This window comes from Dermacentor andersoni, chromosome 4 (genome assembly GCF_023375885.2).
Source record: "Dermacentor andersoni chromosome 4, qqDerAnde1_hic_scaffold, whole genome shotgun sequence".
Lineage (NCBI taxonomy): Eukaryota > Metazoa > Arthropoda > Arachnida > Ixodida > Ixodidae > Dermacentor > Dermacentor andersoni.
Window position 1 is genome coordinate 51,505,843 of NC_092817.1, and position 27,307 is coordinate 51,533,149.

General features: G+C 44.5%; 1 protein-coding gene across 1 annotated transcript; it reads left to right on the plus strand.

The window, feature by feature from the left end:
- Positions 1–80: 80 nt before the first annotated feature.
- On the plus strand, positions 81–23,090 carry EMC7 (ER membrane protein complex subunit 7). The gene is made up of 4 exons (XM_050184316.3): positions 81–516; positions 609–867; positions 3,641–3,721; positions 20,663–23,090. Exons 1-4 carry the CDS (start codon positions 290–292, stop codon positions 20,792–20,794), a joined length of 699 nt encoding a protein of 232 aa, XP_050040273.1. The 5' UTR covers positions 81–289; the 3' UTR covers positions 20,795–23,090.
- The last annotated feature ends 4,217 nt before the right edge of the window (positions 23,091–27,307 follow it).

A 27,307-nucleotide genomic window follows, 5' to 3' on the forward strand; every position in this document is an offset into this window, starting at 1 on the left:
TCACAGAGGAAAAGAACACACATAAAATAAGTCCGAATAGATTACCCATTACTGACTTACTTCATACGACTGCGGAGGTTACATTCACAAAGTGAAAAGTGACGGCTCATTTTTTTTTTTTTTTGGTTCGAGTAAATTACGGGTTTTGGTTTTATTTCGGTTTTAGATTTAACCAACATCAGTATAATCGCTAGGTGGCGCGAGGTCGCAGGATGTTTTGCGTCAGCTTACGATTGAATGGTGGCCTGCTTCCTTGACCGATCTCTGTCTAGGCAAAATTAAATCAAATATGCGGCTTCATTCTTTAAAATCAGCCTATCTACGGTGCGCTTGCACGCTGTTCTTTCAGCTTGTTTTTCTAATAAGTAGTGCCAACATAGCGGCCAGCGATGAAGACGTTGTACCAGAGAAGCATGTGATCGAAGGCAAAGTGGTGCCTCCTGAAATCGCCACATCCGAATGGCTAACATCCACACGAATTCTCGTGAATGGAGGTGAACAGCTCGGTTTCTTGAGGTGAGTAACTCCCGGCAAAATATCTTACAGCATTCCTGCCCATCCTACTTCAAGCGCTAACTGGTTTCATCTCTTCGACGATCGCTTCATAGGAGCGACGGCAGCTTTTCAGTGCACAATCTGTCTCCTGGGTCGTACGTCGTCGAAGTGGCTAATCCTGACCACGTGTACGAGCCAGTACGTGTGGACATCAACTCCAAGGGGAAGTTCCGAGCACGTCGAGTCAACTACATCCAGTCAAACTTGATACAGACTCTTGCGTACCCGCTGAAACTGAAGAGTCGCGGCCCCTTCCAGTATTTCCAAGTCAGGGAGACATGGAGGATCACCGACTTCCTCTTGAACCCTATGGTAAGACACACCATGCCGACTGTAATATGAACGTCAAAATGTTCTAAGCGGTTTGTCAACTGTCGGGAACCACCTTTGATAAACGCCGTTATATTACACGTCGCTGAAAACGCAGCATTAATTGGCGAGGTCCAACGGTTGGTTCGTATTCACCGAAACTGTTAATGTGTACGGATATACGTTGAAAGTCTAAAACCTTTCGTTGCTGCCTCGCAATTTGGCTCCTCAAATCTACAGTGAAATTGTTTTTGTTCTTTAATGGCTTAAAAGGTTTAATGACGCACTTGAAATGAGAAAACTTGACCTTGCGTTTTATTAACTTGCACACTCATTTGCACGCATCATTCAGTCTCCAGGGCACATTAGTATAAAGTTCTGGGTTATGAAAGATAGGAAAATTTTTTTTTTTAAATGTATGCATGTTGAAACAGATCTCGGAACACTTTTATTAAAAAGGTTCAAGGTCAGAGACAAATGACTCATATTTTTGTAGGCAAAAGGACGATTAATTAACGCGTAGTAGCAGAGGTGAACAATAATTTTTGGGCATAGAACATGTGTCCCTGTGAGCGCCTTTCCAGCTTACAGCCTTGTGTGGTAGCTTACACTGCTTGTACTGATCAGCGATTTAGGCCAATTTCATGGATCTTGTAATCAGCAGATAAATTTTAGTTCAGTAGGTCTTCCACTGTTACATTGGCAATCTTCGTCACATTTTTCACACAGGTATTTACCTTGAAGCCTAGAAAAAAAAAGCGAAACATCACTTGCAAATGTTGTAGATCAGAACAAACACCTTGAAAGGTGCAGTCATTGAGACAAATTATGCTTGCACATTAAGGGAAATGTCAGCATTACAAAGATTTAGTCTCTCCTTATATGTTTATGGAATACCAGATACATGCATGAGCAGCAGTGCCTGTGCAAGCATGTCAGGCTGCTAATGAAGACAGGTCCTCTTGTTGAAATATTGGCTCCAGGCTGAGACTTTCCTTGTTTCTCTGCTGTTGGTCACCTCATTGAACAAGAGCACAACAGAACTAATATTGCAATATTTGACCACACTCTGCAAAGGCATCAGCATAAAGGCATCAGCAGCAATGCAATCTTCCATGATGTATTGGCTGTGCAATCAAACATTTTTTACTGTTTGTGGTTGAACTAAGTATCACAAGATACCACTTCTAGCATTGTTGCCATGATCTATGTTTCTAATGTTCAGATTTTTTGTACGCATTAATACTACTGCATTGTTTGTGTTATTGAATATATGAATATGGGGCTAAAGCTCTCTAAAATATTTGAACAAATTTCATTCTACATTTCCTATATCAATAGTATTTACTCTATAATTCCCTTGGAACCTGTATCTATAAATATAGTATGTAAAGTTGGCAGGTGGGAGAAGGGATCAGTTTAGCTATAATTGGTCAAAGGTAGTGTAATTTGTACAAATAGCTATCTTGGAACAGCATGTGTCAAATTAATTAAACTTAACAATATGGTTGTTCCGTGTTGTGTTAGTGTTACAGTATGAGTTCTTGTCCCTCTACTGTAATGTAGAGTGACCACCGTTCTTACTGTAACAACTTAAAAGGAAGATTTTGAACTTACTACTACTTTAATCTTGCTCAAAAGGCTCAACAAGATTGCACTTCTTGAATCACATCATTCACCAATACAGGCTTGGCACCTTCGCTAACTTTGTTCATCATATAAAAAATTAAAAGCAATGTTAATAGTATGCATACCTTGCCATCAAAGAAGCCACTGCTAGGCTGTAGATGACCTTACCATTAGCAGGCAACTAATGTGCAGGCAAAACAAGCAAACCACAAAACAAAATATTTTGAGGAGAAGGTCTTCTTAGCTGACTTCACACGGTGTTGGCATATGTCAGATCTGGCTATCTTGTAACCACTTCTAGAAGAAGAAAAAAACGGGTCAGTTAGGTGACCTGTAGATTTTGTATGAACATGAAAAGGGTATCAACTGATTCCTCTCCACACTGAGAACACGTACCAGTAGTCAGCAACTAAGGTTATAAACAAAAACAAGTATAATTAGCCTTAAGTGGGGCATCATGCTAGTGCCTGTGTTGCTGTAACCCTCTGCCGTGCCGCTGCCAAATGCCATCCAACTTAACTGCCGCGCCCTCCACGTGATGTGTCCGAGTTTGGGATGGAGGAAAGCTGGGTCGGCGAAGCAAGAAGAATGGAGAGTGGCCGGCCATGCAAGTGCGTTCCTCGAGCCTTGGGCATGTGTTTTGAGGAAGCGTGTACTTTCGAAGCTAATAGTCCCTATGCCTCTTGGTAGCTGAAAGAGCAACAAGACTACTGAGATAGGGGCACATTCCGGGGCGTCAAGTGCTGAAAAAAGAAAAGGCCAACCAAGTGGCCATGCTAAACAAGACAAGGTCAATGTACTTGTGCGTGAAATACGATACGAGTAAAGTACGAATTGAGTGAATAATAAATTTGAAAAAGCTCCAGAAAGTGATAGAATAGAGAGATAAAATCAACACTTAATCATAGAATCATTTGAACCACCACATACGTAGACCTTGTCTTTAGCATGGACACTTGGTTGGACTTTTTTTGATAGATAGGGGGAAAAATGCAATCTTGTTTCAAACTTTGAGTGAGAACACAGCAGCACCAAGTGCAATAGCATCTTTGTCAGTATAGAAATGCATGTCACCGGATGCTTTTTGAATAAATTTATACTTCCTTGTCTGACTGCTGTTTTTGCACCTCTGGTTTTTGTTTTCTAGGTTCTCATGATGGTGGTTCCTCTGCTGCTCATCATGGTCTTGCCGAAACTGATGAACGCAGCTGACCCGGAGACTCAGAGGGTAAGAACCATGGCGGCATTGCATAATTAGAAGTTTGGGTGTCTAAAGGCCATGACGAGCTGAACTCCTGCTGTGATATTTTTCTCAAAGCTTTCAGCACAAATAGATACATAATCACAGGGTGAAGTAAACCTGAACAAATAGATATAACATATCGGGTGGATTCACAGTATGGATCATATTGCTGATTCGGTCTGCGAAACGAATGTGACGAGGCTCAGTGGTACCTAATCATGCCCTGCAAAAAGTGCTGTAGGCTGCCTGTATTAGGCTTGATATTGTGGTGCTGAGCCATGTCATGCCCAGTCTGTGGACTGAATTGTATATTTGACTGTCGTGTAAATCCACAAGCAGATTTTCATATGAAATGAAAGTCTAGCTATTACACAACTGTAACACAAAGGGGTTTATGAATTCTTAAAAATAGATTTCTTTTCAGCTGTTAACCTTCTCGTCTTTGCACACTAAAGCCATTTTGTAAGATTGTGTAAGATAAATGAAACAACACTGGCAAGTAATAAAGCGCCTCAGCATATGACTGTAGCTACAGTGTAGCACTGATAAGCTGGTTTTGTTGCTTTACTTCGAGAGAGTGGACACAACCTCCCAAAAACTCAAAATAGTGCAGGTTATACGTGAATAGAAACTGAAATATTCTTCGAGCAAAATTTGTGTTCAAAGTTGGGAAGTTTGGCTGTTACACAAGTTCATCTGCAAGCGTAAATGCAATAAAAATATAACTGGTGCATCATTTACTGCTCACTTTAGTTATTTATGAGAGAAGTGTAAAGATCTATACTCCATCTCACAAGTCGTTTGCAGCTCTGCCAAAAGTACGAAGTGTACACAGGCAATATCCTTGTGCAGTGTAATATAGTTCCAGGCGTAATTGTCGATTAATGGCATGATTAGAGAATTCGGTTTTTGCCTGTTACATGATCCATTGTAGCTATACATTACATGTTAGGACCTTTGCACATGCACATTGTGCACCGCAAATTCAGCAGCGGCTGAGCGGATGATGTGGTGTGAATGAACACACGTCAATCGCATTCGGCCTTCCTGTTGGCTAGGGAGTCCCGCATCTTCCACAGTGTTGCAAACAACTTGTGAGATGAACTATTGTTTCCTGTTGCGATGGTTGACGGGCGGAGGCAACGCCCCTCCCGTAGTGAACGCGACAGTCGTTCCAGCCGAAGAACGCCGGGTTTATTCACGCTCGGAAATATAAAGAAAAGATAAGGGGAGAGGGAAGGTGTGACAGAAAGAGTGCGCACATGCGCACTGAAGGAAATAGCTTGCTTGTCATGTTCATGGGTTACCGCATTTCTTCACCCTTAGTAACCAAAACGCACGACAGGTTTCTTTGATCGTGTGGAGCGACGTAGCTCCTGAGGTTGCGCGTCTGGTATTTTCTCAGGTGTTTCAGAGGTCCTTGGTTCCTTTAATACCGGGGAACCCGTTGTAGGAAGCCTCGACCGGTCGACGGCTGCTGGGGTCTCATCTGTGGTCCGCTTACGAACTTGATCCAAGTGGCGGCGGACAAACCCGTCCGCAGTCTTAACATCCAGGAGGCGAGCGCCGGAAGTAGTTTCCGCAGTGCCTGGGGCCCACTTATCGCCAACGCCGTAATTTCGCACGTACACATGGTCTCCCGGTGCAAAGTTCCAGCTTGAATCATTCACAGCTTTAGCAGGGCAGGCTCTGGAAGGAAAAGACATGTCCAGTCTTGTGCGCAACCGGTAACCTAATAGCATCTCTGAAGGAGAAGGGCCTCCTTGGTGTGGTGTGTTTCGATAATTGCACAACAGCCGGGCCAACGACGTTATGATGCAACTGCCTCCTATCTTCTTCAAGCCTTCTTTGACTGTGCGCACGGCTCGCTCGGCTAGGCCATTACTCTGGGGGTGATAGGGGGGTGCCCGAATATGCACTATTCCGTTTCGCTTCATAAACTGCTCGAACTCCCATGCTGTGAATGGCGTCCCGTTGTCTGACACGACCGTGCGCGGTATACCGAAACGGCTAAATATTGTCCTGAGGGCATTAATGGTACTGTGAGCGTTAGCCTGCGACATGGGAACCGCCTCAATCCACTTTGTGTGTGAATCGACGACTACCAGAATCATTTTCCCTTTGATTGGTCCCGCATAGTCTATATGCAAGCGCGACCACCTTTCGCGCGTATCGGGCCAACTTACTGGTTCTTTCGCCTGAGGCATCGGTAATGTTTGCACGCAGTTGTGGCAGGTCGCTGCAATGCGCTCGATGTCGTGGTCTAAGCCGGGCCACCAAAATAAAGACCTGGCCTTTGCCTTCATAGCGGACACGCCTTGGTGGGCTGCATGTAGTAGCTTTAGCAGCTTCCCTCGCGCATTTGTCGGCACTACAAGACGATGACCCCAGTAGAGCACTTCTTCAGTAACAGACAGCTCATGCCGTTTTTTGTAGAACTCTGCCATCTCTTTCGTTTCCATGTCAAAACTGCGCGGCCAACCTTCCCGTGTGTACTTGCGTACCTGTGAGAGTACCTCATCAGCGACGGCGAGTGCTTTGAGTTCCTTTAACGGCACGGCAGGCTGATCCCACTGGTCCAGGGTCAGTACAATTTGGGCCTCATCCTCCTGGTCCGCTTCATCCTGTGACGGTTGAGGCAGGCGGCTCAGAGCATCGGCATTGCACATGAATTTTCCAGGCTTATGTTGCAATCGATATCGGTAGGCCCCGAGTATGATTGCCCATCGCTGAATGCGGGCAGCGGCCATAACCGGCGTTTGCCTGTCCGCTCTTAGGAGACCCAACAATGGCTGGTGGTCAGTTATTAGTGTGAATTGCCTGCCCAGCAGATAATCTCGGAACCTCGTGACACCGTAGACGAGAGCTAATGCCTCACGCTCGATCTGCGAGTAATTCTTTTCTGCGGCAGTGAGCGTCCGAGATCGGAATCCTAGGGGCTGATACTGTCCTGCAATGCGATGGAATAAAGCCGCTCCCACGCCGTAGGGTGACGCATCAGCCTCCAAAAATAGCTCTTTTGAGGAGTCGAAGTGAGTCAGCACCGGAGCGGAACACAAAACGGCTTTAGCCTTCCGGAATGCCTCATCCTCAGGCCCTTCCCAAGACCATCTCGATTTCTTTTCTAGAAGTCGGTATAAGGGTCTGAGGAGCGTGGACAGATTAGGCAAGAATTTGTTATAAAAAGTGAGCATGCCCAAAAATGACCGAAGCTCCGTAACGTTTCGAGGAGTCGGAGCCAGCTTAATTGCCTCGATGTTCTTTTCTGACGGGTGCAGCCCTGCGGCATCAATTCTATGTCCTAGATAAGTAACGGACGATTCGCCTAGTCGGCACTTGTCCGCCCGGAGCTTGATGCCGTATTCCCTGAAACGCTGCAGAACTGCTTGCAGATTCTTATTTGGCTGATCCTTCGCATCTGCTATTAAGACATCATCTAAGTACGCTTGAACCCCTGGAAGACCTTGGAGAATGTACTCAATCGTTCTTTGAAAAATCGCAGGTGCAGACGCGATTCCAAATGGCAGTCGATTATAGCAGAAGAGGCCCTTGTGTGTATTTATAACAGCTAATTTACGCGAATCTTCGTCTAGAAGAATTTGGTTGTAGGCATCGCGTAAATCCAAGATGCTGTCATACTCGGTTCATTCCTTGATATTGCGGGTTCCCCTTTCCGCTGAAAGTTGAGCGCATCGATGGCGTCACCTTGACTGCTTATCTGTTGCGAACCTAGCTCTGCGCTTTCTGCAGCTAGAGCAAGTGCTTCGGCTTCCACGAGAGTCAAATCCTTCTTCGCTAGTAGCTGTTTCTGCAAGTTTTTCGACCGCACTCCGCAAACGATGCGATCCCTCAGCATTCGCTGCAACATCGAAGAGAAATTGCAGTTATGGGCTATTCGACGAATTGCTACGATAAACGCTTGCATAGACTCTCCTTCTTGTTGGCTTCGATGAAAGAACTTGAAACTTTCCGATATCTCGTTAGGAGATGGATCATAGTGCTCATTCAAGGTTGAAACTACTTCTTCATAGCTTAGTGAGCTCGGCTTTCTAGGTGCTACTCTACCGCAAAGAATTTCCACGGTCCTAGATCCTAACGCCGCAACCAACAAGGCTCTCTTCTTGGCGTCGTCTGTAACCTCGTTTGCTTCAAAGTAAGCGTCGACTTTTACGAGGTATGCGTTCCACTTATCTGTGTCCTCTATGAAATCCGGAAGCTTGAGGGCCATGGTCGCGGCTGGGCTGATGGGCGTCTTCGTGTCGTGGCTGGTGCCCGGTCGCTGTTGCGTATCCGTGGGGGTTCTCGTCGCCACTGTTGCGATGGTTGACGGGCGGAGGCAACGCCCCTCCCGTAGTGAACGAGACAGTCGTTCCAGCCGAAGAACGCCGGGTTTATTCACGCTCGGAAATATAAAGAAAAGATTAGGGGAGAGGGAAGGTGTGACAGAAAGAGTGCGCACATGCGCACTGAAGGAAATAGCTTGCTTGTCATGTTCATGGGTTACCGCATTTCCAAATTCAGTTTTCACCCTGAATGTTAACCTTTATAGGCAGACATGCTTTACTGCTGCTATAACTGCTGGTGCATGGCTGTATCTTAAACCATGCCTTGACTTTGAAAATGTTAGTAGATGAGGATGTTTAGGGGCCTGAGCACACTAGGAAGTGCAGTCTACACATCACTTCTTCTCTTTCTTAATCACCAGAGTACTCTGTCAAGATTATGTTAAGTTAAAAAAGAAAAGGTAAAAATACAAAAGTATAAGCGCTGAAAGCTTGCAGCATTGAGCTAGATGTGAAGAGCATAGTCCCACCCATTGGCAAGCCTCATCTTTATGTCATTGAATGAGAGCAGCATGTGCCAACTCATTTGTGTTTGTGATGTTTAAGGACAATTTCCCACTATATACAGTGCTGCAATTTACCTGATACATTACCATTCTGTTGTTCTGACTACTAGTCTTTTGCTTTGCCTCTGCAGAGAGAGAAAATGTTTCAACACTCATTCAGATATCACTTTGATATATGCTTATGACAACACTGCAAATTGAATAATAATACCTCCCCAATAATTTGTTAACTCTTGTGTACTCAATAACTACTCTTAACAGCTGTTTCTTATCTCCACCTTTTGAGTCCTTTCACATGGTTGCAACTTTATGGGGGGTTCTGAATACAGTGCTGCTCTATACAGTAATCCCTCATTATAATGAAGTCAGCGGGACGGTGAAAAAATTTGTTATAAGTGGTAATATGACATAAGCAACCACTCAAGAAAAGCTAAAGTAGCTGAGCACCTGGAGGAAACCGGCAGTTGCCTTTTCCTGTCTCTCTCTACCCTCATCTTGGTCTTTCTCTTCCACTTTTAATCTTTCCTGTCCTCTCATTCTTTCCATTCGCTTCAACTTTTCCTGGCGGGAAGGGTTAACCTGGTGTGGCTGTCCTACCTTGGGTATACCATATTGGGCTATAGTAACGGCATACTACTGGTGCTGTGCAGACTTGTTTACATGTTCTGCCACGTCGCCTTGTTAGGCTCCGTGGTGGGTGGCAGACACCGTTGCCGAACAAATCACTTCTTTCCATGGGATCCTCAAACCCTTTTTCAACCGATCGTGCCTCGAAAAGGGTACGCACTAATGCAACCTTGTTATTCTGGCCCAAAAACAAAGAAACTTTCCCAAAATTCAATGTCCTTCACTGTGAGCAAACATCTACAAAAGCTAGAGCAATTTCACCATTTCTTGTAGCCAAGTGCCTAAAAGAGACCATTGGAACTGGTTATAAGGTAACAAAGATGGCAAGTGGGGATTTGCTCCTCGAAATAAAAGACGAGGAACAATACAACAGACTCGCACACCTCATAGCCTTTGGTAACATCCCTCTTTCTGTGAGCGCATATCGAACTATGCAGATGAAGACTTAATGGTATTGAATGAAGAGGAACTCCTGGATGGATGGAAGGACCAAGGCATAATCCATGTGCAGCGCATCAAAATCAGACGGACAGCAATATCCCAGCAAAGCATTTAATACTCACTTTCAGTTCAGTTACTTTACCCGAGACTCTTGAAACCTGCTATGTAAAACTTCATGTTCGACCTTACATTCCGAACCCGCGACGTTGCTTCAAATGTCAGAGATTTGGTCATGCATTCCAGAGCTGCTGAGGGAAGCTTATGTGCGCAAAGTGTGGCACAACTGGTCACTCTGCTGACGAGTGCAATAATGGTGAGGTACATTGTGCGAACTGCGACGGTAGTCACCCTGCATACTCCAGAGCTTGTCCAGCCTGGAAGAAGGAAAAGGAAGTAATTACTGTAAAATTTAAGGAGAATATAACATTCAATGAAGCACAACAATGGATCTCCTTGTTATTCTTACTGAAAACATATTTCGCTAAAGTGGTACAATGGGGGGCGGCCAGTGGCGTAGCTAGGTTGTCTGGCACCCGGGGCCCATAGGTCCTCTGTCACCCCCCCCCCGGTGTAGTCGAGGAAGGCGAGGATATAGACAATTTCCAGCTGTCTTCAGACGTATATGACACCTCCCCGCCCCCCCCCCTTGGCCCCTTTTGCTATGCCACCGGGGGCAGCACCACAATGGCCTCTGGCGGCAGCCCGGACCACGCCTAGCGTGCCAAGGCTAATGCCACCCGCCTCTCAGGTGGAAGCAGCCAGCGCTGCCCTGCCACCTCTGAAAGTGTCCACACCAGCGGCCTCTTCAAGCTCCGACAGCAGCCAGGGCACTAAGAGGCCATAGGGGTCCTGTCGACCTCCGGCCCGGTGGGAGCGAAGACTTTGTCGCTTGAGATGAAGTCTATGTGACGCACACATCGCTCTCTGGAGTGGGTGTCCAGTGCCTCGCAAGAGGCTATGGACACTAGTCCAAGCCAAACGGTGCAGGTAGCGTCAAAGGAGCGGCGAGGTTCTCTTGATACCTCCAAAAAAGAAAAAAAAAATACCAATTACAGGGCCTAACAAAGGCTCTGTAAAATAAGTCACTCTCCTCTCTTTTGAGACACACAGCACAAATTTTTTATTTTTTTTTTCGACATGGACGACATCATACAGTGGAATGTTAGAGGACTATTAAGAAAGCTAGATGACGTCCAAGAAATTCTCTGTAAGCTTAATCCTAAAGTGCTGTGTGTGCAAGAAACACTTCTAACTTCCAAGCACACCAACTTCCTCCGACAATACATGAATTTCCAGAAAGACCGCGAAGATGCTGTCGCATCATCTGGCGGTGTAGCCATCATTCCTGATAGAAGTGTAGTGTGTAAGCATTTGGAGCTCCAAATGGCTCTTGAAGCAGGGGCCGTTCGAGCCGTACCTTTAAATAAACTCAACTTCCCCCGCAGGTCCCTCGGTGGAAGGTTGACTCAGCCGATTGGGAATGGTACCGAACTCTTACTCACATGACGTGGACTCATATGTCCGGTATAACCATAGATGATGCTGTTACATATTTTACAGCTTTTATACTTGATGCCGCCTGTAAATGTGTTACTCAATCGAGCAGCATGGGTACCAAGCGGCTTGTTCACTGGTGGAACGATGCATGTAGGCAAGCACGGAGGAACCAGAACAAAGTGTGGGCACTGCTTTGTGATTCTCCAACAGCAGAAAACCTGGAAAACTTTAAGCATGTAAAATCCCAGGCAAGGAGAATGCGCCGACAAGCAAGACAAGAGAGTGGGGTGAAGTTTATATCAAGCATAAACTCGTACACAGATGAAAGAAAAGTCTAGAATAGAGCGAAGAAAGTTAATGGGCAACAAACGTATTCCCTTCCTTTAGTAAATAGCCATGGAGGAAGCCTGGAAGATCAAGCCAACTTTCTTGGTGCACATTTTGAACACATATTGAGCTCTTCACACTACTCCGAAACCTTCCTAAAGTACAAGACGCGAATAGAACAGCAAAAGTTAGAAAGCAAATGTGCAAAAAGTGTGGTGTACAATGAACCATTCTGCACAGCAGAACTGCAGGCAGCACTGAACTGTTGTAATACATCCACCCCAGGTTCAGACCGCGTAATATATGAGATGTTGAAACAACTACCCTCCGAAACACAAAAATACCTCCTTTCCCTTTACAATGTTACATGGTTTTCCGGCAAGATCACCTCTGTTTCAAAGGACGCTATTATAATCCCAATTCTAAAGCACAGAAAGGATCCTTCCTCTGTATCAAGTTACAGACCTATAGCATTAACAAGTTGCCTCTGCAGAGTATTCGAAAAAATGATTAACTGTCGCCTACTACACTTCGTCAAATCAAACAAATTGCTCGACCCATACCAGTGCGGGTTTCGGGAGGGTCAATCCACCAGTGACCATCTTATACGTATCGAGGCGCGTATCCGTGAGGCTTTTGTTCATAAGCAGTTTTTCTTATCTGTATTCCTTGATATGGAGAAAGCCTATGATACTATGTGGCGGTTTGGAATATTTAGAGACCTCTCACACTTAGGTATACAGGGTAATATGTTCAATGTTATCAAAAGTTATCTGTCTAATCGCGCATTCCGTGTTCGTGTGGGCAATGTTTCATCACGGAAATTTGTACAGGAAACTAGAGTGCCGCAGGGCGGGGTGCTCAGCTGCGCACTCTTTATAGTAGAAATGAATTCTCTTCGTTTACACGTACCACGTAACATCTTCTACTCAACATATGTTGACGATGTGCAGATAGGATTTCAGTCAAGTTCTCTCGCAATCTGTGAGCGACAGGTCCAGCTTGGTCTTAACAAGGTCTCCAAATGGGCTGATGAGAAGGGGTTCAGACTGAACTCGCAAAAAAGCACCTGTGTCGTTTTCTCTAGAAAAAAGAGGCCTGCACCCTGATCCTGAAATTGTGTTGCATGGTGAGCGTCTGCCTGTAAGCAGGGAACATAAATTTTTAGGCATAATTTTAGCCGCGAAACTAGCCTTTGTACAGCACATAAAGTATTTTAAAAACAAATGTATGAAAACAATGAATATCTTAAAGGCGCTGTCACACACAACCTGGGGTAGTGATAGAAAATGTCTTATAAACTTGTATAAAAGCCTCATATGCACACGACTAGACTGTGGAGTTATAGTTTACCAGTCGGCTGCTCAAACTGCTCTGAAGATGCTAGACCCTGTCCACCACTTAGGCATTCGCCTGTTCACAGGCGCCTTTAGAACAAGCCCAGTGGAAAGCCTTTACGTTGAATTGGATGAGTGGTCACTTCATCTGCAGAGAACATATTCGTCTTTCATGTATTTTCTGAGTCTGAATGCAAACAGTGAGCAGCCCACGTATTCCACCATAAACGATTTGTCCAGTTCACAACTTTTTCACAAGCAGCCCACAGTGGTACAGCCTTTCTCACTGCGTGTATTATTATTATTTGTTTTGAACACATATACACAGTTAACAGGAAAGGGAAAGCGAGGAGCAGGCTGGCAACTGCCACCGGAAGGGGCAAAACGCCTGCCTACTCTTCTGAAGGGAGGTGACAGCAACACAGAAATGGAAGATAGGAAGGAGGGGAGGAAAAAGGAAAGAGGAAAGGAAGAGAAACAGGACAAATCTGAAGACTAAAGTAGAACTCTGCAGCCGGAATTAAAGTGATGCCGCGTCGAACAGCCTCCACAGTTATCAACCACATCCATGGCTAGTTCGCTATGCTTCTAATTGTGTTCTCCACGACGAGATGCCAAGTACAGCTGCACATAATCACCGTTTCACCGGTAGTCGGTTCACAACATACGCTACAAGGTGTTTGAACCGGCCACCTCCCATCTTTGAAGGAAGAAGCGTTAGGGCACAGTACTGATCACACACAGTAGGGCCGGTCACTGAAGGTCACGCTTACCACAGAATGTTGAATGTTCATGCTACAAACGTGAACCTAAGTTAGTTAACCCTATAAAGGTTAGTAGGGCGTGATGGGACTGATCATGTTAGATGCACAACCACTGGGTTATAAACATTCCTCGAGTGTCGCACACCGCAGGCCAAGGAGATGATAGTTTCTCACTAGCGACATCGCTACGCACTGAAAGTGGGACACTCAAATATAAGGTGCTGAAGTGTCTCGTAGCAGCCACAAGACGTACACAATGGACTTTCCACACGCCCTTGTCTGTATAAACGTTCGTGCACGTTCACGCAACCAACCCTCAGCTTGAGCAGTTGTGCTCTAGCGCGACGAGGCAAGCCTCGACTACGAACACGGGGCGGGAACGTTCCATTTGCGACGCGCTGATCTAGATGCTGCTTGAGTATGTGGCAACGAATCAGCAGACGAGCGTCATCAAGCTTGCACAAAATTTCTGGGCAGTCATACTTGTTATGAACGCAACTCGAAGTGAGCCGATCAGCCTCTTCATTTCCGGCGATTCCTACGTGTGAAGGTATCCATTGAGCAACGAGAGATACCCCACGTGATGTAATTTTGCTCGCAGAGTCAGTAATGCTGCGCACAAGTGGACAATCAAGCTCACTGCGTTGTAACCTGCTAAGGGCAGCATGGGAGTCCGTAAAGATGACAACCTTCGATGTAATTAACTCCTCTTACACGTATTTCAGTGCAACATTAGTCGCTGCTAGTTCTGCAGTTGTTGACGAAGTCGGATGAGGTATTTGAAAGATACGTTGTACTTGAGTTGAAGGGCAGTAAAAAGCTGCAGAGGCGCCTTGACCGTCGTTGTGTACAGATGCATCTGTGAAAACTTGAAGATAATATGGAAACTTTTCAAACAAGTGAGACTGAGCCAATTGGAATATTGCCGAAACAGCCATATCAGACTTTTTGTGCATGTCAGGGATTGTGAGGTAAATGGGGAATACGTGTTTCGTGATACTTTTGGAGGCGGAGACGTATCTGAAGCAGCATGTTCAGAAATGGTAGTGATATCCATAAATAATGCCGCCATTTTTCCCATGCGAGATAACGGGCGGTGAATCAGACGATCAAGGAGCGATTGACCATTCGATGCGCGGTGCAGACACTCAATATGATACGGAGCTCTCTGATCTGCTTGCAGCCTCAAGGGTAACTGATGCGCTTCAGTAAGTAATGCAATAGATTGCGCCTCACGAGGTAATCCAAGCATTAGTCGAAGGGCAACGCGATGATCTCGCTCCAGTTGGGCCATCAAACTAGGTGGTATGTTCAAAATTGGTAATGCATACAGCATGCCTGAGAGTACAGATGACTGGTACACCTGAAGAGCCGTTGTTTGGTCGCAACCAGCACCTCGAGCAGTCAAGGCGGCCACATACTTAAGGAGGGAGTGTGATTTGTGTCGTACAGATTTAACGGCAGGACGCCAAGAGATGAGATCATCCACAATTAACCCCAAATAACGGTGTTGTCGCACCCAGTTTATAGGCGTTTCGTCAAGATACAGTCGGCTCATTGTTCGACAAGTGCGTTGTTTAGGGTGATATGCTATTGCAGCCGACTTAGCAGGTGATATGAGCAGGCCAACTTCACCCAAGTACTCTGAGGTAGCGTTGAGAGCTCTTTGCAAGCTTGCACGAAGCCGGGGACCAAGGTGCGAAGGGCCGCTTATCCACAGAGCAATGTCTTCTGCGCGGACAACTATGCTTACAGGGAAGTCAGTGTCTTGAGGCAAGCGACTTGGAAGCGCGGCGAGTACCGCGTTAAACAAAAGCGGCGATAATACGCTGCCCTGTGAAACACTGCACTTCACATTTCGGTATTCACTAGTTACTCCTCCGACACGCATTTTCATCCGGCACTCCGATAGAAAATTATGCTCGAATTGGAGCAGACGACCCGAAATTCCCGCGGCTGCAAGAGCGAAAAGAATCGCCTTATGCGGAACTGAATCGAAAGCTTGCTGTATGTCTAGGAAGAGCATGTAGGCGGAATGCTTTTCTTTAGCAAATTCGAGTGCTGAGACAAGGTCTGATATGATGTCCAGAGCCGAATGGCGGCGGCGAAAGCCACTCATGACATCAGGGAAAAAATTCAGCTCCTCTAGCCTGACATCTAAGCGAAACAATACCATTCGCTCCATTAACTTGATGATATTTGAAGTTAGGGATATTGGTCGGTAGGACTTGAGGTGCCTTACAGGACGCCCGGGCTTTAAAAGTGGTATTACCACGGACGATTTCCACTCAGCAGGGATTAGACCGGTTCTCCATACTTCATTATACTCGTCCAATATACGGTCATGGAAACTGTATGCGTGTACACACACATACAGTACACACGCATACCTCTTGTCTGGTGTGTGATAAATGGGGTTAGCCACTTACCATGCTTCACATCCTGCTGCAATGTACTGAACTAGACGCTAATAGGAAAAAGCATTTTCCATTGCCACACCGGCAGCGAATTCCACTCCATCCTCTAATGATCATTGAACCTCTCTTTAAATATCAATCCTTGTTCGAATTTTTAAAAGATGTACATAGTTTTCGTGTTATAGCCCCAGGAAATCTGTAGCACGGCCTCTTAACAGAGGTTTCTGCTGCGGTAACTGCATTAAAAGAAAGCACGTGCCTCCCAGGCTTTGGGCTCAAAGGCCTTCAGGAGGCATACATGCTATTTCCATATTCTTGCATTTTAGTCCCATGATCACTGTCATAATTTTATACTATATATTGTTTTATGCTTCTACGATAGTGATTGATTTTAGGCCACTTTACAGCCATGTTACATCCCATCATCGCAACTCACCAATCAGCGCTTAACACAACATTATCAGTCATGGCGTTCTTTGGCCATACCTGGCCCTTGCGCCACTAAACAACACACAGTCATTCATTCATAAAGCAGCCGAGCTTTAATTGCACCACAACTACGAGGAAGCCAAAATACAATGTATTCAGTAAAGCAAAACTTTATTCAGGTGCAAAAAATGCAGTGAGCTTTGGCTGTTTCAAGTTCTTGCCGGGTGCGAGCAACCCCTGCTCTAATTTGACCTAGCATTCCACGGGGCTGTCGTCGCCACCCATGTATTCAACCTTATTTCGCAGCAGGTGTAGGTACGTACTCCTGCATCTGCACCATAGTTGGCACTTCACGTGGCTCTTCGTCCGCTGGCTCTTCATCCTCGTCGGGGCCACCAACGGTGTCAATTAGTATCTCCGCATACGTTGCCCCAGTGACAGATGCGGGAGCAGCAGTGTCAGCCAACGCGAATGTCTTGAAGTCACCTTCTACCTCTTGGCCAGCAATTTTATGAACAGCCTCATGCAGATCACTGCAAGTCCGGTCATCGTCAGGGTCACTGACGATGGCGCAGGAAAAGCCATTGTGTACAAAGCAGTTGGTGACCTTCGAAGGTGCAAGTTCTTTCTATGAAAAGTTCAGCAAATGGATCACAACAAGCAAATAAATGTTGTACCTATTGCTGGCGTCGTATGCTGTGAGCATGCGCTGCAAAAGAGCCTTGTGGTACAGCTTCCGGGTGGTCTCATTGATGCCCTGATCCATCGATTGCAGTACCGTGGTTGTGTCTGCAGGCGAAAATTCTACAGCAATTGCCTTGAGGTTGCCGATCTTCCAGAGGCTCGGACAATTGTCAGTTATGAAAAGCACTAGCTGATTCTTTGCGTTGAAATGTCTATCTAGAAGGCACACACAGTCGTCAAATATAGCAGCAGTCCTCCGTGCTCGCTTGTGACTTCTGTAGATGCATTCCTTGGAAATAGTTGCATTTCAGAAGCGCTGCGGCTTTTCCCCCTTCCCCAGTATCAGCAAGGGTAGCCTAGCCTCGCCTGTCGCTTTGGCACCAAACAGCACCTTGACATGCTCCTTGCTCTGTTTTCCTTCAGATGAGGAGCCGCCAACGGTAGTGAACGTGCGATTCGGTAGCATCTTGTTGAAAAATGCGGCCACATCTAGGTTGTAGATGTCGTCGTACTTTTCAAGTAGAGCTTGGAGCTGATTTTGGCGCTGTACGTCTGCAGTGTCACTGTTCATGGCTGCGCTTTCGCAAACGATTGACTTCGAGGCCACACCATGTCGTTTCTTGAACTGCTCAAGCCAAGCATTGCTGCACTTGAAATCTTTATGGCCTATTTGGAGGGCTAGAGCTTTGGCTTTTGCAGTAAGTGCAGGTCCATGTACGGGGAGATTTGCACTCCTGGCATTCTTCAGCCACTGTAGAAGTGCACCTTCCACTTTGAGATATTTCGAATCGCGATTCCTCTTTCTCTTTGCCGAGAAGCTCTTTTCAAAGCCATCCAGCACAGCTTCCTCGTTTTTCAATACAGTAGATAAAGTAGATGACGGTATGCCAAATTTCTTTGGGATGCCAGTTTTCTGCCAGCCACCTTTTTCAACTTATTTTATCAGCAGAACTTTCTGCTCCAAAGTCGGACACTTTTGCCCGGAGACTTGACGGAGCTATTTATCACTGTAGACCACAAAAGCACATGCAAGGCACGCCTAACGAAGCACTCCGAATAACGCACAATCACATGGCCTGCAGCACGGATCCAAACGTACACCCCGTCGCCGCCAAAGTGACTGAATGCAGTGGGTGATGCAGAAGGCAGAAGCTTCAAAATGTCATCAGGGCATCTTGCTTTCCTCGTGAGTGTGCACTGGTGATGGCGATAGTTCCAATGGCGGGCTTGGCATTGGCTTCATGTGTAGTGGAAGAAAGGCGATCAGAGTTGTGGAGAGAAAGAAGCAGGAACCGTGGAAGGGCACCCATTGGTGGAAGGTTGTGCTCGGGAGGGGAGGCCAGAAGAGGGCAACTTTGGAGGAGCAGCGACATCGAAACTGGCAGCGAGGAGGCGAGAAGTTGACATAAAGGCGAGTGAGAGGAGTGACTGGCGTCCAAATGGCTTGCAGCAAATGAGGAGAGGAAAGGCAGTGGCTGCTTTTATAGGGGTTGCGGAGGTCACGGAAGACTACGAGAGTATCGCGCTGGTGTCAGATGGTGCGAATCAAGCATGACTGGCTTGAGAAAGTTGCCGGGGAAACACCACCTTGCATTGACCTGCCATGTTGACAGCCTGACTTGCTGCTGGCGACGCTCAGATTTTTCGTGTTTTTGAAAAGTTATCAGTCGATTTACACTGTTGAAAGTGTAACAAAGCTAGGGGCAGTGTTTAATTGCAATGCAGGCCTCTTATGGCGAGCGGCGAGCAAATTTCTAGACCGGCTTCCCCAAAGTCGTCTTCCCGATTTGTTAATCTAGCTTCTCGCGTCGAACATGGCACTTATAATTGGAGGGATACCTTTCTGCTTTTCGGCACATTTCAGTGCCAGAAGTGCACCTTAGAGCGGTAAAACTTTGTTCATCGAGCGCACCTCATGGAATGCTATGGTGCAAGTCTGCCTGCGGTCTTCTGGCCACTTTTTGGCATCCAAGAGACCGTGGTTTTCTGGCATCGGAAAGCATCAGGAAAACTTTATTTTTGTGTGGATTCTATCACGAGGGACACCAGCGATGCGATTGCAACCGAGATTAATGGTTCGGGCGCCCTGCATCATGGAATTGACAGCTTCCATTCGCTTCGCAGTAAACAGCTGGGAGCATTCGATGCTCGCTTGGTACCCGTACTAGGCTGTCATCAGTCGTGGGTTTGGTACTTTTATGGCCTGATCTGTGCGTGCATGAGGCTAATTTGTCGGTGATATTAATTTGACACTGTGTGCGCAAAATTGTCACCATCGCTGAGCGGGGGCGACGCCTCCACTCGCCACTTCACTCTAAGCGGGTCATGCTCTTCGTGCGCTTCGAGTAATGTGGCTTAAGATGCATGCATTTGTGTCGGGACCGGAAGAAATATTGAATAAAGAAATTTCGTTATAACGGGGGATTACTGTATTAGTTTTTATCATTATCATTTATCATATTAGGCTATCAGATGTAGCATTAATGCCAGTTCTCCTGTCTCTTCAAGAAGGCCAAACAAGTTTTTTTTTTCTGTAACAAGTGTCTCTCTGCTGAAAAGGAAGATTTACTACCTGGAACAGTGTATATTGCCTCTGTGTATGCCTGTCTTCCCACTGACCATTGTGAAGACATGAGAATGCATTGGAGCTGCACGTCATGATAGCACTCTCCTTCAAATTTCTTTTCTTTGTCTGTGTGGCATGTTGACCCTGCCAAGAAAATTAGCTCTGCATACATTCTATCAAGGCGAAACATTAGGTTGAGAATCAAGCTAAGACTAATTTATGACTGCTAAAGAAAATATGGAAAGAAATCACAGTGTTCCAAGTCCCAATGGACTTTCTGTATAACATGCTGGTCTGCAAGTGAAAAACAAACCACTCACTCCGTGGTTGTGCCATATGATATGGTAGGCCAAGCAGCAAGACAACTAATCTTCTACATGCAGTTACACAACATGTGCTGACCAGTTTTACCATCTCCAATGACATCAGTTTGTGTGTTTAGAGTGTTGCTTGCACCAAATTTGTCTTACAGCAGTTTTTTTATGTCCTGTTGTAGATGTAATGGTGGTGCTTCAATCATCTGTGCCCGTCCGGTAATGAGATGTCAGCATTTGCAGGACGTGGGTGCCATAAATCGCAAAGAGGCGCACGATTGCTTGATTGCGGGACGCACAAAATATTTATTGCAGGCAGATTAGGCAGGCCCTACATTCTGTCAAACTAAGCTGTAACTTGTGCCTTCCAGGTTTTACAGTGCTCCTCCTGGCTGGTAAAAATATATATTTAAGCACAGCTTCCCCTAGAAGCCACTGTTTATTCCAGCATGTAGCGACCTTGATAAAATAGCACAGGTTGGCACAGTAGACCAGTGCTACATTGTGGTACTAGTAGTAGGGCAGATGCGTGCGCTGTCTGAACATGGTGAGATCGGTCTGTTGGTGCAGAATTCCCACCATGGCCATGTGACTGATTGACCACTTTTACAGAGAAGGTGCCCAGACCTTTCTTCTCATTGCTAACTGAGAGTCCTGAATTTTCACTTTCACAGGAGATGAACCAGATGCAAATGCCGAAGTATGACATGCCTGAACTGTCGGAAATGATGACCACGCTCTTCACGGGAGGCAACAAGAGGCAACAGCAGGCCAAGATGACTCGAGTGGCCAAGAAGCGGCAGTAGCGAGCTATGAACAGGGCACGTGATGCCACTGCTCTGCTGTGCTGTGATACCCCAATTCAGTATCTCCTGTGCAAAATAATAGACATGTGTAAAAGACATCCTTAAGCAAATACTAATGGACAAGACATGTAAAGACTGTTTAGTTTTGTTTCCTACCTCCATTGTGTTGTTTTATGCACCCTATTGCCACACCTCTTTGTGAAACGGAAGTTACCCAGAGCATTTGTGTGGGTTTGGATTTTTAACTGGGTCTTGTATAACTTTAGAAATGTGTGCACCTTAGCATGTTGCATGAACATGTCATGGCTTACTGTATCGCGTCATCAAGAAAACAAACCACCTGAATTAAACGGTTGCATAACCAGTGCCCACTTCTGTTTAACAAGTGCAATGCCTTGAGTCATTGCACCCCCATGTCCCCAGCTGCCATGGCAATGTCTAAGCACGAAAGTAAAGAAAACAAGTAACTGAAGGGCGAATAACTACATGGGCCATTAACGAGCAGTCCTTGTAAACATTTTCCAGTGGCGTGTGCTTACAGCATGCTACTAGGAGATGTGTGCATTCATGAAGGCATAGAAGAGCAATCTCACTATGTGCACAAATACGCAATGGCATTATGTCGTCTGCAGTGCCATTAATACTTGGAAAAGGGTGAGTGATATCTTAGTACATTTGGGGGAATTATTTGGGGAATTGATATATTGAGAAAAAGGGATGTGGACAATTACGGGAGATATTACTGTAGTTGTGCTTTCCTCGAAGCAAATAGCATCACACATACCTTCATTTTTGAGCATGTGCTTATCAGTGCTCTTTATTGTGAGGGCAAGATGCACGAAATATGCAACCTGTTCAGTTTCAGCAATGTGCCTCAACACACTGCACCACATGGGGAAACTTGCTTTGTGTTTGTGTATCTTGTACTATATTGTTTGATATCAAATGCACCAGATTTAGAACAAAGAGCAGCAGACTGCTTATGTTGCTATATTCAAGTTGGGTTTTGTGGATGTCGTGATTGATGATTTGGTCAGGCAATGATATGACTTGTTGTTCAGGAACTCGTGCATCCCTTTATACCGTTGGTGCTGAAAGGCTAGTGCACAATGCGGATGATGAATCTGGGGAGTCATGGTCCTCTTGACTGCCAGCTTTGAGGTTCTATGAAGCAGTAAGTGATAAGAGACATTGCAGCAGATGTAAGACACATTTGCAAGTCAGCTCATCTGACATGCTGACATCTTCGTTTGATAATGCTTACTCTTAGGTCTAAGTGAAGCTTGGCATTCTTTTTCTTTTTCTTGCTGGTGTAACTTTGAGATTTATGCAGACCTCTTCACATTTGTGCACGATCTTGCTCCATAGAGCCATCAAAATGGGCTGCTGCTGACTTTTGAAACACATCATGGTAGCACAGCTTACGTGTAAAAAAATATTTGTAGTATATCTCAGTGTGTTTTTCATGAACTTGGGGAACAATTCTACACTTCTGCATGTACCATGGTTGTATTTTGTAAAGCCCTTAAAATGTTTTTTTTTTTTAATATATAATGGTGTAGAACACTAAAGGCTCACTGTGAACCTAGTCCTTAATTTCTTGGGAATTATGGTGTGCTCATATCGCTGGTTGTAATGCATTGCTGGTTTGTTAGGTTAGCTCAGATACCGGTTGTTGGTTTTTCATACCAAACAGCTCGCATGATATAGGGTATTCATGTTTGTTGGCGCAATTTCTAATCTCTCTCGAGATACTTTGTACATTGTGATGCTAGTGACCCTTTGTGTTCCTCTAGTAAGGGAGTGAGGAAATCAAAAGTGCACTTGTTATGTTTCTCATATTGTAAAAATGCTTAGCAATTCCTCTTGTTTTATAGTGCCAATTGCTTTTTAAATTATGAAACACTGACAGTAATATTAATTTCCAAGCGAACTGCTTTGAATGGTTAGTAAGCAGATATGAAATTGTATTTTAAAATTGTCATATAAACAGCTGTATTCCCTAAAAATTACAAAACTACAGTCTGCATCCTACCATTCAGGAGTGATCAGAAAAATGATTGCTTGCAGCCTTTTTTGCAACATTGGCATTTCCATGTGAATAGCTTTATTATTAACAAGTTATATTGTAATATTATTGCAGTCTCTGAAGCTGTAATTTTTCTACATTGTCGGGTCTTGGCTGTGAATACATGTGCGTACAAGGAGAACAGTTTTTGTATTCCACGTCAGGAAGCTCTGTACAAAAAAATACAGACATTGTTATATTATGGTGAATAAATTTATGGCAACACAACTGTGCTAGGCAGTCATTTATTGGGTGCTTTGATAGATGGGAAGATGACTATCAAAGCTGCATTTTTCAAGGCATTTGTGAAGACATTTTAGGACAAAGCAATATGAAGAAGGGGGTGTCTGTTTCTGCCATCCTTAGACTACTGCAGGGATTGCCATTTAGGCATATTCAAAGAGGAACAAGAGGTTACCATACTGTTCAAGAGCTGCTGGAAAACATGGGTAATGCTGTCTGTCTTTTGACTGCTTGTTCTGCTAAAATAAGGACAACGTAGTGATGTGGTGCTGATTTCACTTATCCAACTAACAGTCAACAACTGAAGGCGCTCTTTTAGTCTCTAATGCTGGTCCAACGCACAAGACAAGACTAGTTAATATGTAGTCGAATGGGATCTGTGCAGTGTTTTGATTTTAACACTAATGTGTTAAGGAGTCGTGTCACAGAAAATGTGGCGTTGCCGTCCGGTGTCGGACGTTTTCGCAAAAGCATTTTCAAATCACCCATATACAGGCCCTCCATGTGACGCAAGGAATTTACTGAATTAATTGAATTTCTCAAGCTAAAATACGTGGAAAAATCGTAAACTATGACTTATACACAACCTACAGACATGATAGCTCTCGGATTCTAGTTTGACCATATGATAAAACAATTCTGTTACGCGAAAACTCAAAGAAACCCCTTTTCCAGTGTTTCTACCATTCACAGACCAGCCGCAGCGTCCGCCATTTGCGTGCGCTGGTGCGCAGGTGTCTTGGGAGCCGCGGAGTGGTGCGCCCAGTTCCTTGCAATACCTCCAGCTGACGCTCGCCTCCGTCGCATCACGGCCCATGCAACAGGCTGCATTCGTACCCAAAGCCCGCTTTCGTGCATAGCATTCATGGCCAGAGTATCCTGGTAAACATTATGGTTACATGCGCTGCAGTTGCCGGGAAGCGTGAGAAGCAATTGGGGATGTTTGAATGCTATCGCGTTCCACTCTTAAAGGTGAAGCTTATGCATCCTCCAAACTTTTCCTACAAATTTTTGTAAGTGCCTCGAATTTGCGTTATATAGTGCCTCACGTCTAAATGCCCAACAAAACAAACCAGGGATCTTAATGAGCTTGAATATTCAAGCGTGATGCCTTTTCTTGTAAGTGGGACAAATGGTGTCATAAAGCGATTGTTCATGATTTTTTGTATAGAAATCTGAGATGGTCGAGCACAATGTCTATATTGTACTTATTGTTGGGGTGTTTGGCGTGAAATGACCCATGGTGGCCCTCTGGGCTTACTTTCAGTGCTGTACTTTCTACAGATGCTTCTGTCCTTATATATCCTTGCTTTTGTCACAAAAGGGAAATGTCCTGAAATCACGAATTAGGGTGCACATACCGATAGACCATTGGGGGCTGAATGAGATTGCACGATTCGAAATATGTTAAATGTAGATACATAGGTGGCCCTCTATGGGAAGCAGGCTTTCCTAAATGCATTATAGCATGAGCCAAGGGAAACGGCGCTAAAGGTAGGACGAACAAAGAGAAGAAACACAACTTTGGTGATCCTGCTCGATCCATATATTTGTGTTGTATCACACATTTTTTTTTCCCCCAATAGGATTAATCAATTAACCAACCAAGTTCTGGTACATGGTTAAAAAGATGTGTGCAGATGTAAATAAACTTTCTTTATAGGGTGTGCGAATATTTAAAGTTTCGAATACAAAGCCAATAGTCAATAATATTTATTGATATCCGTATCCGAAGCGATAATTCACTATATTCGTTTCTGTTCAAGTATAAGGTATAAGGTTCAAGTAAAGTACTCATACATGATGTCTCAAAGGAGATGGGTCAAAGCTTGTGAGGACTGTTCCGAAATTCTGGTTCAAAAGAGCTGCCGTTAGTTGTTGCACTAAGTCATAAGTTCCTGTATGAGTGAACGCACAATTCTACATTCAATATAGAATTGCTCACACCTAGGCAGCCTAGTATATATGAACAAATTGTCTCAGCTTAGGCAAAGCAATTTATTATTACTGTCAACTTTAGAAGCAGCCCAAAGCTGCTTCTAGAGTTGCTGTATGGCTGTGTTAGTGTTGCGCTAATTAACCGATACACTTTCATTATTATGCTGCAATGTTGAGACTAACCTCGGGCGTGAGAGTGCTGCTGTCTCAAAGCAGGCTCAGCAGATTGCTGAGGATCTGAGGAAAAGTAAGCTGGAACAATTGGCCACTATTGAGTCCAAGTCAGAATTACTGAAGGCTCTAGATGACAAAATAATGGGCTGTGTGAAGCAGGTGACAAATTTACGAAAAGTTGTGCAGGCACTGCAGTGTGAAGTAGACAATCTAGAAAACCATATAAGGAGATCCAACTTTGACCATTTACGGAATACTGGAAAATGAAAAGGAAAGTAATGATACTTGAACTACTAATTAACAAAAAGTTGTAAAAAGCGTCCTGAAAATGGAGCCTGTAACTATAGAATGAATTCATAGGCTCGGAAGAAGCAAGAAATCTAGGCCAGTAATTATGAAGTGCGTTGACGCTCAAGAACGAGTACTGAAGAATTGTGACAGCCTTAAGGGAACTGACTATTTGATCAGTGAAGGCTATTCAATGTAGAATACGAGACATAAGGAAAAAACTCTGAAACTACGCCAAAACAAAAACAAAAACTGGTGACAAAGTGTCCTTATCGTATGACAATCTGAAAATTAACGGTGAACTGTACTGTTAGTATGACTAAAAGGATGGTGCGATTACCTTGAAGAGCCACCGCTCCTACAAAAACCCAGCAAAGTGAATCAATGTTGCTGTGTTCGTGCCAAACATAGGAGCATCCGGAATAAGTTTCATAAATGTAAATTTACCTAGTGTCATAAACAAACTAGATGCTCTCGAATCCATACTAATTAGTCTAGAACCTGATTTTGTTGAAGTTAGGGAAACATGGTTAATGGGTGATATTCTAGACGGTGAACTACAGCCACGCCAAATTATTCAATAATATAGAAAGATGGACCAACACGTGGTGGAGAAGTTGCCTTACTAATGAAAAAAAAAAAAAAAAACGTCCCCTTCATGGCACTACCTGGTGTCGGAGAACGTCGAAGCAATCTTTTGCAAGATAACTATATAGGCCAGCGCATTATCACCTTGGGTTGTATTTACTGCAGTCCCACAGCTGATAATGGTGTCATTAAAACGTTGTGCAACTAGTACTTAGAATGACATGCATCATGTAGTCAACTAATCTTACTTAGAGATTTCAAGTTGCCAGATATTGATTAGCAAGCCATGAAGTTCCCATCTGCTTTATCTGAACTTATTTGTGATATGATGCTCCATTTTAACTTATGCCAAGTTGTTCAAGAGACCGCATCAAACATTCTTGACCTAGTAGTCTTGAGCAATCACATTTTGCACAAACACATAAATACTCAAATAATGGATGGAATATCAGACTACAAGCTAACATACTGCACTATGCAAATGATGGTTTTACACATACTCTGAAAACATGTGCAACCTTTCTTGATTTTTTGCAATGCTGATGATGTCAGTATAGTAAACCACCTCAGTTTTGAATATGCTATGTTTGAAGAATTTTTAACCTTGCCTCTACGAACAGTGAAGTCCTCTGGAATAGGTTCAAAGACATATATTAAGTATAAACACAGTCAATCCATGGATTACACGTGAAATTATTCAGGCAAAACGAAAAGTAAAAAGGCTACGAAAAAAGCTATATGTAAATAAACTAGACATAGGCTCAGTGAAGCCATTTTTAATATGAAATCTAAAATTAAGGATGCTGAAACTAACTACTTCACCAACATTCTTTCTAATTTTTTGAAGAGCGTGCCTAAGAAATTTTGGAATTACCTTAACCCTAAGAAGCATGACGGCTCTACAGCTTTGTGCCGACAACCGAAACACCGCAACTTCTTTTAACACTTACTTCCAATCAGTATTTAATATCGATGATGGGAGCCTTCTGCACATAAGCCATGCGTCCACAGGCATATTGGTCCACTTAATATGACTGAAGCAGGAGTTCTACTGAACATTGCCACAAAAGAAAGTGTTGGGCCAGACAATATAACCAACATATTTCTTAAGAGATATGCTGAATGAATCGCTAAATATCTGTGCTTAATTTTTTAACAAATCTTTAACGAGTACCCTTCCAGCAGATTGGAAAAATGCCAAGGTTGTCCCAGTT

Coding starts and splice junctions, on each gene's coding strand:
- EMC7 (XM_050184316.3), top strand. CDS start 290: ATGCGGCTTCATTCTTTAAAATCAGCCTATCTACGGTGCGCTTGCACG. Junction 868..3,640: donor ACTTCCTCTTGAACCCTATG/GTAAGACACACC, acceptor TTTGTTTTCTAG/GTTCTCATGATGGTGGTTCC. Junction 3,722..20,662: donor CTGACCCGGAGACTCAGAGG/GTAAGAACCATG, acceptor TCACTTTCACAG/GAGATGAACCAGATGCAAAT.